General features: G+C 37.7%; 2 protein-coding genes across 2 annotated transcripts; one reads left to right on the plus strand and one right to left on the minus strand.

Annotated features, from left to right (window-relative positions):
* The first annotated feature begins 3,583 nt into the window (after positions 1-3,583).
* Positions 3,584-6,005, plus strand: LOC141907400 (uncharacterized). Its single transcript, XM_074797024.1, has 2 exons — positions 3,584-3,942; positions 5,496-6,005. Exons 1-2 carry the CDS (start codon positions 3,654-3,656, stop codon positions 5,555-5,557), a joined length of 351 nt encoding a protein of 116 aa, XP_074653125.1. The 5' UTR covers positions 3,584-3,653; the 3' UTR covers positions 5,558-6,005.
* Positions 6,006-6,076: 71 nt separating this feature from the next.
* On the minus strand, positions 6,077-7,818 carry LOC141907728 (melatonin receptor type 1B-like). The gene is made up of 2 exons (XM_074797467.1): positions 7,739-7,818; positions 6,077-7,400 (listed from the first exon to the last, which is right to left on the minus strand). Exons 1-2 carry the CDS (start codon positions 7,816-7,818, stop codon positions 6,077-6,079), a joined length of 1,404 nt encoding a protein of 467 aa, XP_074653568.1.
* Between the last annotated feature and the right edge of the window lie 6,669 nt (positions 7,819-14,487).

Genomic DNA, 14,487 nt, shown 5'->3' on the forward strand with positions numbered 1-14,487 from the left:
CTTACAGTAATAGTCTTCATGGTGGAGTTAACAGATTACTGTTGATAAATACAGATTTTGCAGTTAGTTCACTTTTCAGCAGTTAAGATATCACCATGTTAACAGATTTACAGGAAATCTCAAAATAGTATATTCTTAAACGATTATTTCTATCAGTTTTTCAGTATGTTTAGTCGTCTTAGAAAATTCGAAGTTGTATACTTCAAAAATAAGGATTTGAACACGCAAGCTCGAGTGCCAACTATTAGCAATTTTTACTATATTTACATTCATTACATTTGTGCCTATTGTTTTCCTCCTTAAAACCCGAATTCTAAACTACATGTATTACTTTGACCCTAACCTAACTCTGGCCCTTTGGACCCTGTAAATCTAATCCTTTACCTTCTTTTTGACTCTTAGTCATTCCTTATGATAAAAAAGTCATTCCGTATTTGAATTTGATGTATTTTTCACGCGCAATTTTGTCATGAATTAGACTGTTGAAGTATTTTATTAGTAAGGCCTGGTAATTCACTTGTCAGTAAGATGGAATATTCAGGAAAGTGTTTTATGGAATTACCCTGAAATGTAGAGAGAATCCCACAATTATAACGAAAAAGTCCGAAAATGAAACTTCGAGATAGTAGTTTATTTCAACGTTTCGACTATATCCTAATAGTCATCTTCAGGAATAATGAGAAACTACAAAAATTATGAGATATATATACAATCCAGAGACAAAGAGACTAATTCAAGTAATTAGGGATGATACAAACTAAAGGAAAATTAACGTAGAATCAGTTACGCGCTAAAATAGATTAAAGGGAAGCAAACTAAGGGGTAATTATAAACAACAATAGTGAGTATAAATATAAATTAGAACTTGAAATCAGTAGTAAAAAGACAAACTAGGGGGCACTTAAATTAAAACAATGGTGAATACAAGTTGAGAGACTAAAATAGATGAGAGAACAAATAACAAATAATCAAAGGGGAATCAAGTGTTGAGTTTAACCAGTTGACAGAGGAATTTAGATATAAGTTTATTATGGGGTGAAAAACCATTGTTTAGGTTTACAACGTTGTTAGAATTTTCAATTATTAATGCAGATTCCAAAATATGTCTTTTAGTTTTATCGCTGCAAAGGTAAATTAATTCAGCATTAGCGAAATCAAAATTGTGTGAAGTCTGAAATACATGACTAGCAACTCCGCTTTCAGGTTTAAAGTTTTTTACATCTAACTTATGCTCTTTTATGCGTTGATTAAGGTTCCGACCTGTTTCTCCAATATATACTTTGTCGCAAACTTTACAAGGTATTTTATAAATTCCACAGTTTAGGGATTCAGTTTTCGGTTTGTTATTGATCAATATGTTACTAAGTTTATTATTGTATTTAAAGATAAGTTGTTTATTTAGTGACCGAAGAGAAACTTTAGAATTCTCGAGGAAAGGTACATACGGTACAATGATAGGCTGTTTATCGGTAGCCAAGGTAGGAGTTCTAAGGTTGTTATTTCTAAAAATGCGTAGTACGAGCTTTAAGGAGAGCTTTTTTCAATATGAAATCGGGGTAGGCAAGTTTTTTGAGAGATTGGTTAATATGTTGAATTTCATCGGGTAGAAATAAGGGGTCGCAAATTCTCAAAGCGCGAAGAAATAATCCTTGAGCTAAACCAAGTTTAATATCTCGAGAAGTAAAAGAGAAGTAATGGAGGTAGGATTCAGCGTTGGTAGGTTTCCTATAAACCGCGAATTTCAAAAAGGATCCACAGTTAAAAATCAAAACATCCAGAAAGGGTATTTTACTATTAGATTCCCATTCATATGTAAAAGCCAGAGACGGGTAAAGGGAGTTTAAATATATAAGAAAGTTATCAACATTGAAGTCAAAGGGAACCAAAGCCAGAACATCGTCAACATATCTGAGCCAGATTTTAGGGTGAATATCAGTATAAAGAGGCGATATTTCAGATTCAACATGTTCTAGGAATAAATTAGCTAGAATAGGACTAAGAGGGTTTCCCATAGCGATACCGAATGTCTGTTCGTAAAAACAATTGTTGAATTCAAAAAAGGAGTCCGTCGTACAAATAGAGATAAGGTCGATGATACAATCCGTAGGAATGCCGAAGTTAATATTAAGTGATGGTAATCTGCGTTTTAAGAAATCAAGAGTAGGTCCAAGAGGAACATTGGTAAAAAGGGAAGTAACATTAAATGATATAAATTTGTCGTTGCCAGCGATAATATTCTTAATACGTTCAAGTAAGTGTTGATTATGGCGAAGGTGCGACGGAGAGAACGAACCGAGCACAGGAGATAACTGTTTCGCGAGCAATTTTGATAAGCGGTATGTAGGAGAATTACAATTGGAGACTATAGGGCGCAGTGGACCATTATCTTTATGAATTTTAGGCAATCCATAGATATATGGTAAAGAGGGAAGACGTGAATGGAACTTATTCAGAGTTTCTTTAGCGGTGGGAAAACGTTTAATAATATCCGAAAGACTTCTGTTGAAATTAGCTTGCATACGAGGAAGAGGATTCGATTTAAGCTTTTTATAAACACCAGGATTATCCAAGAGAGATTGCATTTTAACATAATAATTATCCAGATCTAAAATCACAATCTTGCCACCTTTATCAGCCTTAGATATTTTAATAGTCTTTAACTTCCGTAGTTCTTGGAGGGCGAGCCGAAATCGACGAGGTAGATATTCATTTCATTTCATTTCGTTTATTGTAACTTTGTACAAAGTACAGTATACAAATATCGTTCATGTAATACATATTATAATATAGTGGCAATACATACATACAAAGAGTTTCCTGTTGAGTTGATCGCAAATAGCCTGTAGATTCATGAATATAAAGTTATAGTCCAAACTGTTTGGAGATGATTTGCGATATTCCAATTGGTTGACAAAGTCTAAAACATGTTTATCTTGATGAGGAAGAGAAAAATTCAAACCGTAGCCGAGAAGTTGACACTGAGTAGAAGATAACGTGGTAGATGACAAATTGACTATGTTTTCGGTGTTGCTAAATCTAGTCCAAGGGCTGGAATCAATGAGTTTATTCAGTTCAGTTTATACCCTGAAATGTATGACTGGCCTACATGACTAGTATTCCGGCAAAGGCATTGCGAAAATGCGCCCTTATGGGCCCTCATTTTACTGGAAAGTACTTCTTTCAAAAAGTCCCTCCTTTTGGGTCTTAAATTGTAGAAAAAGTCCTTCTTAGTACTCTTATTTACTTTGGCCTTACCACTGGAAACCCTGATTCATTAAGAGGCATAATGGATTGGCCGTACCCGCGAGCAGGTACGCGCCGCACCGGCTCCGGGTCGGACGACGGTTCTCTGAATTGTGTGTGACGACGGTTCCATGAATTACGCGTGTTTGTTATTTTGGTTTGGTGCCATATTTCTAGTAAACGAAGCCGGATATATCGAAAATGTGTCAACTTCCTGGAACCCAGGGCTCGTGACCTTACTATTAGGAATCCGTGTAACACCACGTGGTGCGTGCATGTAAGCCTGTCATAATAACAATAATCCGCAACGTGCATTGCATTCATAGTATGAATTGATCTGACATTCGAATGGTGGTAAATTTAGAATTTCTTTTGTCCACATATTCGTATAAAAGTTTTAACAATCCGTTATGGGAATTTTCGTCAAACCGCCGAACTTCAGACGTGACAAAATGACGGTTTACAAGCAAAGCCACCCTGAACCGGCTAAAAGCAACCGACTCGTATCCAAAATGGAGCCAGATCAGCAGACGACGGAGACAGCTAACGATGACGGAGCCGACAACCTTATTACAGGAATTGTTCTTTTGCTTTGTTGCATCATGTACAGTTCGATGTTGTTTTTGCTGTTCGGTTTTTTTGGAAAAGACAGCACGATTGCTCGACTTACCGTGCGATATTTCGGGCGAACAAGTAGTGGTAAGTGTCAATTTCTCAACAACTGTTTTGCAATCGATACTAAATCAGTTTGCGCCAATAACGAAAACGGCGGGGATAACGGCTAGATTTTGAGCTATTAACTTTGTAAAAAACTGTTTTGGTCATCGCACTGGATAAGTAATTATGATACTTTTCGCCTCCACTAAGTAAAATAGTTTTAGGGCAGGCAAAGGTGAACGGTATATGTTCAATAGAAGTAAGTTCATCAATTTTGGTGAGGTTTTCTCAACAATTAAAAAAAACTAATATTTATCAAATAATGTCATGATAATTTCGATGTGAACACGATTCGGTAAGAGTAAAGATTAAGGGACTAGCTCATTTACACGCCTAGGTTTAGGGTCTATTTTACAGCTAGGGATAGGGTTAGGGTAAGGTTTGGTAGTATGTAGTTAAAACATTCAATGGGATTCAATGAACACCATTAGTCTAGTGGGGAGACGGCCTCCACTAGTAATATCGCCGGATTCAGTCCCCTATTCTTAACTTGCACCCAAGATTCAACGGAAATTTTAAACCATCTGGAGATGATGGAAATCAGCGTTGCATTTCTATTTCGGGTTGGGAGTCTGAATGTAGATAAATCTAATTGTTAGTTATAATCAAGAGATTTTATTTGGTCGTTTGTAAAGTAACGATCGGCACGAAATAAAATATTATTTTTGCCAACATCTTTTTTAAGACGACGACGGCGATTCATTGATTTTCTACGTTAGGATACGTAAAGCATTTATGGTTGAACGATTCTGTAACGTGAGTTCATACCGGACATACATCAACAAAGGGATTAAGGGAAGTAAATGGGGATAGTCCGTCGTGAGATTTGGACGGCGCGTGGTTTAGACTTTAGAGCTACTTAAACAAATAAATAGATTAATGAAATTGCGGCGATAACGGAAACCGACTCCCGTACTCGATCAGCCTCGAACTTCGGAACGGCGAGTAAAGTACACAATGCATCGTAAGACTGAGATTTGATAATCGAATGTCAACAAACGCGACACCGATTGAAGTCCAAATGTTATTTTGTATATGTAAATAAGATTATTGGAATCCTGTCAAAAATTTCCAAATTCCCTATCCATGTTTACAGTCTAGTAGTTCTAAGAATGAATGTGTAAAAAAAATTGACATTTTTATCCATGTTTACGCTAGTTCTAAGAATGAATTAACTTTGATTTATCCTAGAGAAAACAAGAAAACTAACTTGAAAGTTTGTTGACGCCTTGAAAATAATACATACATAAATTCCTTGAGATTGTCGACAATAAATAATATACATGTAGTATAAAACACATCATCCATTAAGTAAGGACCAATAAAGTTATTTTTGGATTTGAATATATCGATATTTGAATTGAACTGACCAGTAACCATATAACCCAATATATTGATGACGTAGGGTAGCGCACATCCACACAAGAATAATTCTTGAAATGCATCAAACATGAAATATTTTACGGTTTTTACGGCGACAAGAATCGGATTTAGAGACTTTCGCTCGGATTAAAAAGTATTTTTATTTACTTCAGAAAATTGTATGGATTCAAAGAAGGTAAACCGGGTCTCGTTGAGCGATGGCGCGTACACGTGAAGAATTCGAGCATTCGTGATATTGGTAAATAATCGTGTAGCTAAGAGGAACCGAAACTGTCTCCGAACTAAGTCCCAAACTGAATGTTTAGGGAACTAGGTGGCTCTTTTGTCACGTATAAATACGTACGGTTTGCTTCAAAGAAGCTGTTTGTGTAAAGTCTAAAGCGATGATATCAACAAAAGAGTATCCCAACTCCAGCCGGGAACCGGAAATTTTTGCACATAAATTGTAAAGATTAAGTAACCTGCCTTAAAATCTGCCAAAATCATGGTCTTCATAGTCTTCAAAATGAATATTTTATTTCAATTTTTATACGAAAAAAGATTTAAAAAAAAACAAAACACCGGCCTGCCGGGTTTGATTTCCAAATTCTGACAAATTAGGTACATTTCTTAGCCTAATCGAAATATAGAATTCCGAAATGAAACTGAATAAAGAGCTTAATTATTTTCACCATTATTTTCGATTGTTAATGGTTTTTACAAATCGTATGCCATGTATGTGGGTCCATGGATCTCAATTCGCCATCGAGCAGGAGTCGTCTAGTCTTATCACCCTCTCCAGCGAACACAAACTTGCCATCGAAATGACCGACTGCTTCTGATTTGGACTGGGCACCGAATCTTTCGGTGGTATCGCAACGGTGGAGACGCCGCTATTTTTGGCAGCCGAGCGCGGCTTTTCGATATCGCAATAGCAACGAACGATCGATAAAACGTGGTCGAAAAATTTTGCCAGGCGACGTATGATTTTGAAAGCCACTTCTTTCACCTCCCGCGACCGCAGTCCGTATACGATTTCGTTCAGGAAACTGCTCGCGTAGAGAAACCACACGTACAACATGGACATATCTTTGGGTACGGCTTCGGGGTTTATCAACCGAGCCAGTCTGACCAGAATCAACGGTGCGTGCGAACACGCAAAACACGCGAACATGATCGCGAGCGTCGTAGCCGACCGCAGACGAGATTTGTAGCGAAACGCGACGCGGTTGCCGTCTGTATGCTGACGCGCCATCTCTCGGATATGACGCTGCGCTACGATGTAATTGCTAACCGCGGCGTATATATTGAATATGAATCCCGCTAAGACTAGCGCGTACGTGACGAAGAAATAGTCCATTATCGGCGTGGCTTCTTCGCCGGTCGGGTCCATCAGGAATCCGCACTGTTCGTAGTTGGCGTCGTAAATTCCTCCGAAGATTATCGCCAGTACTGTGTGGTACAACGTGATCGCCGCGATCACGGCGAGCAAGGTAGCGATCACGTTCTTATTACTGGCGATTACCGGGTATTTCAACGGGTAGTGGATAGCTATATACGTTTCGGTGTTGACCAGTACCATTCCCCAGTACGACACGTTTATACAAATGCCGGAGACCCAGGCGGCGAGCGTGCACGCTGGATACGGATGAGGCCATCGACCGAGGATACCCGCTTGTATGCTGACGGGCATCGTAAATGCGGCCTGCGTGAAATCGGACAGAGTCACCGCTATAAGCAATTTACCGTGCTGCGAACGTCGCAGACTCTTGCTATAAACGAACGTCGCTAACATAAACGAATTCGACACGCAGCCCAGCGAGCAGATGAGAATCTTTACGGCGACTATACTCAAAAATCCGGCCGCCGATATCGACAAAATTTTGTCCGCATCGTTCTCCGAATCCGCGGCACTGATATTCCACAACGCTGGGGACGATGTATTATTCTCCGGTGACAAGTTCATAACGTCAGAATCCACGAGCGACGACGAATGGTCGTGATGGTGGGAAACGATACATTTACCGCATATTTTAATATGAAAACCGCACAATTTTTTATATAAATCTCTTAGTCTTCTAAAATTGTGAGATTAAAAACACAGAATATTTCGAAGGGAGCGATTGTCATAAAATATGTATAAATATTGCGTTTTGATTAGGCATTTTGTAGCTTAAAAACAGTGTGAATTTCTGTTAACATTTGCATTTCGTCCCTTTTCGTTAGTTTCTCAAAATTAACACTTTTTCTCACGACTATTCGTTCTAAAATCGATCTAAAACAGAATCAATTGGGTTGAAATTATTTCAAGTTAGATAATGTAATAAAACGGTTCGTTGTCAAGTTCCTTTTCTCCTTAGTATTTTTTCGACTATCTCGACTTTTTCGACCTACTTCTCGCTTATACTGAACTCACCTTTCCGAAAACTGTTTTCGGAATAAATTGAAATCGTCACCTACGATCGCGGATCTATCAGATCTATCAGACACGTCCATGAGCACATTCTATTTCTTCATCGAACTCAAATCGCATCCATATTCAGTTGTATTATGATTTCAATATACGCTTTGTAACCGCGTATCGAATCTGATGTATAAATTGATCACAGCCTAATAGACGACTTCTGATAACAACGGGACTAATTTTCAATTTAGATAACTTATAAATTAGATAGTTGATATACGATCCGATACAGGTGGTACGACAACAGGTCATTAAATAAAATATTGCGTCGCGTCCACCTCCACAGACCTCGATATCTCGCTTTCTAGTAGTCGAATGAAACTCCCTAATCCGTGTACACTGTAGGTAATCGAGGTTAATCGAATCACTTCTACTCCACTAAGTTAAATGATTTATATCCAGTCTGAACTGTTCATAGAATTGTGTGGTTTCTACAGTACCCTGGTTGTATTCATTTGTTGCTTGTTCTGTTTACCTTAATTCTGATACTTAAGCTTTTGTTTATGTCCTCTGAATTTATCTGCTCCGTTACATCTGTTTTTGGTCATTCCACCTGATGATGGCTGTTTGTCAACAGCCGAAGCGTTGTGGTATCGTCTCAATAAATTATATCGTATAAAAATTCGAATTGTGGGACTTCTTCGATTATCTTTCATTCCACTCGCTCTTTTTAAGGTAGCGACATTATCGGTACGTAATTAACGTTTAATGAAATCAATCGCAATGTTGGTTAGAAATATTTCGAACCGCTTCACTTATAGCGGGGTAAGTGATAGCTTTGTAACTGGGAGTGAGACCATAAGAGAAAAATCAAGGATGTTTGACGAATCGGTAGATCGGTCCAAGGAACGTCCAATCAGAGTCATCATGGGATCTTTACAGGAATAGGCTTGTATGTGCATCTATAAATAATAGCCGCGATCACACGGAGACGATTCGGCCCGAGCCAAATTAGAGGGCGCGCTCACACGCAAACCATTCACTCAATACTAAACAATGCTTAAACAAACTGAAGTGAGTCACTGCCGGAAACAGTAGCAATTCAAACGCATTATTTGTCCCGTGCCAAAAATTTGGCTCGGGCCTGGTTCGATGTTTTTGGTCGGGCCAAACAGGCATTTGGTACCCGCGTGAACAGTTGTTCAGGGCCAAAACGCTCGTGTGATCGCAGCTAATGACTATTCACTAAACGGTATCGAAATGGCAAAGAATCTCTCAAACAGGAACTGCGACTGCTGCTATCAAGAGAAGTTCAAGTTCAAGTTCAAAAGAGAGGTGTGTCGCCTGACGATGATCTCTAGGGTAAGATCGAAACGTCGTATTTTCTATATATTTTACATTGAATAAATAAATTCTTGTTTTAATCTGTAGATAGTGGGTTTTTATCTTATTATGTATATGTATATATGACGGCTTCTAAATCCGGAATATGATTAGTGTGACTTGGGTTTTCCGATCAGCCCTTGAAATGTATACAGAACGCGGTAGGGGATATATCATTATCATTATATACATAACTTCCATTTCCCAATTATCATTCCAAGAGGGCATTAGGCTTTTTATTCAATGTATACCCCCCTTGAGTCCCTTTTTGTCCTTTGCCTCTATTACGCTGCACAATGTAGAAGTATTTTCCTTACATTTCTCATGTGTTGGCTTTAATTTTGTATTGCACTTTTGAGTAAAGAAACAAACTTATATATAATTAAAAATCAAAATGGCGGCGTAGACACAAACACATTTCCGAAGCTCCGCTTAAAAGTTGGTTTAAGGTGGTCCGGTGTAAGTTTTTTTTGTGTGGATTTTTTCGTTATATCGCATCATTGGTACTGTGGATGTTCACTATGGTTGGTGGAAATGGTAAAAAGAAACGCAATAAGTCTGGATCTGATGTTACCGCGGTAAAACGTCGTGATCAGAAAAAGACCCCTAACAAGAATCCAGAATGTACTGGTGACATAGGTGACTGTTCATCCGAATCGAGTGATCACGGTGATAAGCCTAATATAGACAGCGGAAATGACAGCAATGCGAGTCTCGGTGATATTGTTGCTATGTTGAGCGACATGTCAACGAAATTAAATCGGTTGGAGCCAATCGAAAAGGCAATGGAAAATCTGTGCACAAAATATGACCAAGTGTCGACTGATAACAAAATCACGAATGAAAAAATCGGTACATTGACCGCCGAAGTTGGCCGTTTACGCATGGAAAACGTGAAGTTGAGCAATACCGTGCTCGACTTACAATCACGATCTATGAGGGATAACCTCCTCTTTTTCGGCGTGCAGGAGGAAAAAGATGAAATCGTGGCAGATAGAATCTACAACATTTTAACGTCGGAGGCTGGAATAAATGATGCGCGTGACAGAATAAAGTTTGTACGTGCACACCGTGTCGGAAAATATAGTGCTGGAACTGTGCGACCGATTGTCGTTAAGTTCCACTTTTACCCTGATAGGGAAGAAATTCGTGGAAAATCCGCACTTCTGAAATCTCGTGGTCTTAGAATCGCCCAACAAGTCCCTAAAGAAATCCGAGAACGTAGAAAAGCGTACAACAACGTTGTGGAGGAGGCAATTACCAGAGGTGATAAATTTCATTTCATTGGAGACAAACTTTACCTGAACAACCGCTTGTTCCAATTCAATGAGAAAGATTCAACGACACCCCCATCCAGACTTAATAAGAACGGGCTGGACAGCCAGATTGTTATCGATCGCGAACAGAGGCACAATAGCGATGTCCGTGACGTGAGTGATGCCTTGCGCGAGGCACGTGCCACCCTCGATATGGAATAGGAAAGCGTCGGAAATAATAATAACGCGGAACGATTGAAACTCTGTTTCTTAAATATTAAAGGATTATTCAGTCGGAAAGCTGGTACACGGACATGTAAACTGGACCTTCCGGAAATCCAGGCTTTATTAGACGTGAATGATATAATCGCATTCGAGGAAACCTGGAACTCTAAAGACACCGTATTTTCAGTACCCTGTGGATATACGTTTTTTCAAAGTACGAGAATGAAAAACCCTCGCGCGCGTCGAAATTCTGGCGGATTGTTGCTACTTTTTAAATCCGAATTACGGCAGGGTATTGAATTATTAGAAAATAACCATCCTGATATTTTATGGGTGAAATTATCAAAAGAATTCTTTAATTTTGAAAGAGATATGTTTGTTTGTTTAGTGTATGTAGCTTGTGATAATCGTAGCACGGATGACTTCTTTCATGATCTGAGTTGTCAGATACTTGCTCATCAACTTGATGGCAATGTATTGGTGGCTGGTGACATAAATGCACGGACCAATGTATACTCGGGTCTCCCTCCCGATCCGGATGCTATTAATATGCAATTCCTTGAGTTCGAACATGGGGTACGAAAATTACTTGAAGACCATGATATTGACACAACTAGATCACCTCAAGATGATACTGTTAGACCAGATATTAGAGGCATGAATATGATAAACATGTGCATAGGTTGTAATTTGTTAATATTAAACGGTCGGGCATTTCAGGATAAATCGGTTGGAAAGTTTACGTGTCATCAACCAGGTGGCAAAAGTATGGTCGATTATGTATTAGCCGATTTTAACATGATTGATATACTGTCTGACTTCCACGTGTCTGACGAATTACCTTTCTCTGACCACGCGATAATTTCTTTTAGTTTGCAGGCTAGGATTGATAAACACGATAATACCTCAAATACAAATTTTACGTCCCATAACAAAACTACTTGTCACAAATTCAAATGGCGTAAAGAAAGGGAAGTTGAATTTGCTCAGTATATGCATTCAGATGATACCCAATCTTACCTCAACGATATTATAAACAATGCAATGAATAGAGAACATAATGAGTTTTCAATTAACGAATTGGTTAATGATTTTTCAAAATTCTTCCAGACTGCGGTCGAAAAAGTTCATGGTTCATTTCAAAATTCGAGGAACATGAATAACAATAGGCCTATATCATGGTATGACGGCTCGTGCAGAAAAGCACGACACCGACACAGATTATACCCGAATGATTTAAACCGATTTCTGGTCAAAGAAGCACGGGATAAATACAAGTCCACTATAAATAGTGCTAAAGCATTGTATGATGAACGTATGCTGGATGACCTGCTGAAAGCGCTAGATTCAAATAACCACAGAGATCTATGGTCAAAATTTTAAGGGCCCAATGAATACGTTGATACTCAACTAAGCATTGATGACTTATATGAGCATTTTAAAAGTATCTCGTATGAAGATCGCCCTCCACTGGATGTTGATATCGACGTATCTGATCACATAATTGATCAGCAAATCACATTGGAGGAGGTTAATAGAGCATTTAAAATGCTTAAAAGAAATAAATCTGCAGGAATAGATGGTATAAAAGGCGAGGTATTTATCGCTGGTGGCAACCCAATTGTTACTCAACTTACTATTCTTTTTAATATTATATTAGATAGTGGACGGTATCCCGAATCATGGAGCACTGGCTATATTGTTCCACTACACAAGGGTGGTTCAAACAATTCAGCAAATAATAACAGGGGCATAACCATCTTGTCGGTATTTGGCAAACTCTTCTCAATAATTTTGAATACTAGATTAACTTCATGGTGTGAGGCATACTCTGTTCTATGGGAGGCGCAAGCTGGCTTTAGGCCAACTTATAGTACAACGGACCAAATATTTGTATTGAATTCAGTTATAAATCACCTGTTAAACAAGAATTGCAAATTATACGCGGCCTTCATTGATTTTTCGAAGGCGTTTGATTTGGTTGACCGCTCGTTATTACTACAATAACTCTCTGTGAGTGGGATCTCGGGTAAAATATTATGTATTATCAATCTATGTATATGTCCACAAAATCATGTGTAAGATATCAAAACCATTACTCTGATTATTTCATTTGTGAAACAGGGTGAATGTCTATCACCTTTACTTTTTAGTCTCTTTATCAATGATATGGAAAGCTGTGTGAAATCCGGAAATTATGAGGGAATTGATATGGGAACTCTGAAACTATTATTACTCTTATATGCTGATGACACGGTAGTGCTGGCAGATTCTCCTGACTCTCTTCAAGTGGCGCTCGATAATGTTTATATCTATTGTGAAACCAAACATATTAAGATAAATTATGATAAAACAAAAATAGTTATATTTAGGAAATCTGATAACGCTCGGTTATATAAATGGACAATTAACGGTCGAGTACTTGAATGTGTGAGTCATTTCAAATACCTAGGCTTGGTATTTAATTTTAATGGAAAATTTACTCAAACTATAAACTCGCTAGCAAATAATGGAAAAGCAGCGTATTTCACATTTCGCCTATATCTTTTACGCTACCCAAACATAACAACACGCTTAGCATTCAAGTTCTTTAACCCCATGGTTGTACCGGTCTTAAACTATGGATGTCAAATATGGGGGTTTCAGGTAGAGAAGAAATTGGAGCGCATTGTTCTTAAATTCTATAAATCTCTACTGGGTGTAAAACAGACCACACCGGACTTTTTTGTCTATGGGGAATTAGGTGAATATCCACTGTTTATTAACCAGCGACTACAGGTACTGAAATACTGGCTAAAGATCATTAAAACAAAACCTGAAAAATTTTCAAAAAGAGTAAATGATTTCATGTTCACCGAATGTCAAGGTTCACTTCACATAGTAAATTGGGCATCAAAAGTTAGGGATCTGTTGAATAGCCTGGGATATGGCGAATTCTGGATTAATCAGAGGGTTGAAAACGAATTGTGGTTTATCCGTTCAGTCGAGCAACGTATGAAAGATATTTATTGTCAAAATTGGTTTAATGCAATATCTACGTCTAATATAGCGTTATACTATCGGGACTATAAAATGACTATCATGTATGAGCCATATCTGGACATGTCAAAATTTATTAGAACTACTATAGCAAGATTTAGGTGTTCAAGTCATGATTTAAAAGTGGAGACTGGTAGACGTTATCGCTATATAGAACCTTAAACTATAGTTTTATATATATATATATATATATATGTATGCTCGAAATTGTATATATATATATATATATATATATATATATATATATATATATATATATATATATATATATATATATATATATATATATATATATATATATATATATATATATATATATATATATATATATATATATATATATATATATATATATATATATATATATATATATATATATATATATATATATATATATATATATATATATATATAAAACTATAGTTTAAGGTTCTATATAGCGATAACGACGCACGTCGGTTTTAGAATCAGTTCTCGAAATTGTATGCTCGCTGCAGGGGCAAATCCATCCTCGCTTGCCAGGGGCCTGTATCGCTCCCCGAAATCGCTTCCACCAACGGGGAACAGCTTGCTTAAGCGTAGTGGGTTCGAATCCCTTGACGGGTGAAGATGGGGCTAATCGAGTCCACCACTATTACTGCTTGAGCGCGGTACTCATGTATGTAGAAGTCTGTTTCTAAGTTCTGGTTCAAGTAATGCTCAATTTGAATATCGAAAGTGGTAAACTTCTTATTTCTTTTGCGAATAATAATATTTCGTCGAATTCTTGTGGATGGATAGAAGGATAGAAATGATGTCCAAAATGTGCTCAGGTTGCATCTCAGAGCCATAAAGAATTAAAAACTTCTAGGTGCTCTT

The sequence above is a fragment of the Tubulanus polymorphus genome, chromosome 6, assembly GCF_964204645.1.
Source record: "Tubulanus polymorphus chromosome 6, tnTubPoly1.2, whole genome shotgun sequence".
NCBI lineage: Eukaryota > Metazoa > Nemertea > Palaeonemertea > Tubulaniformes > Tubulanidae > Tubulanus > Tubulanus polymorphus.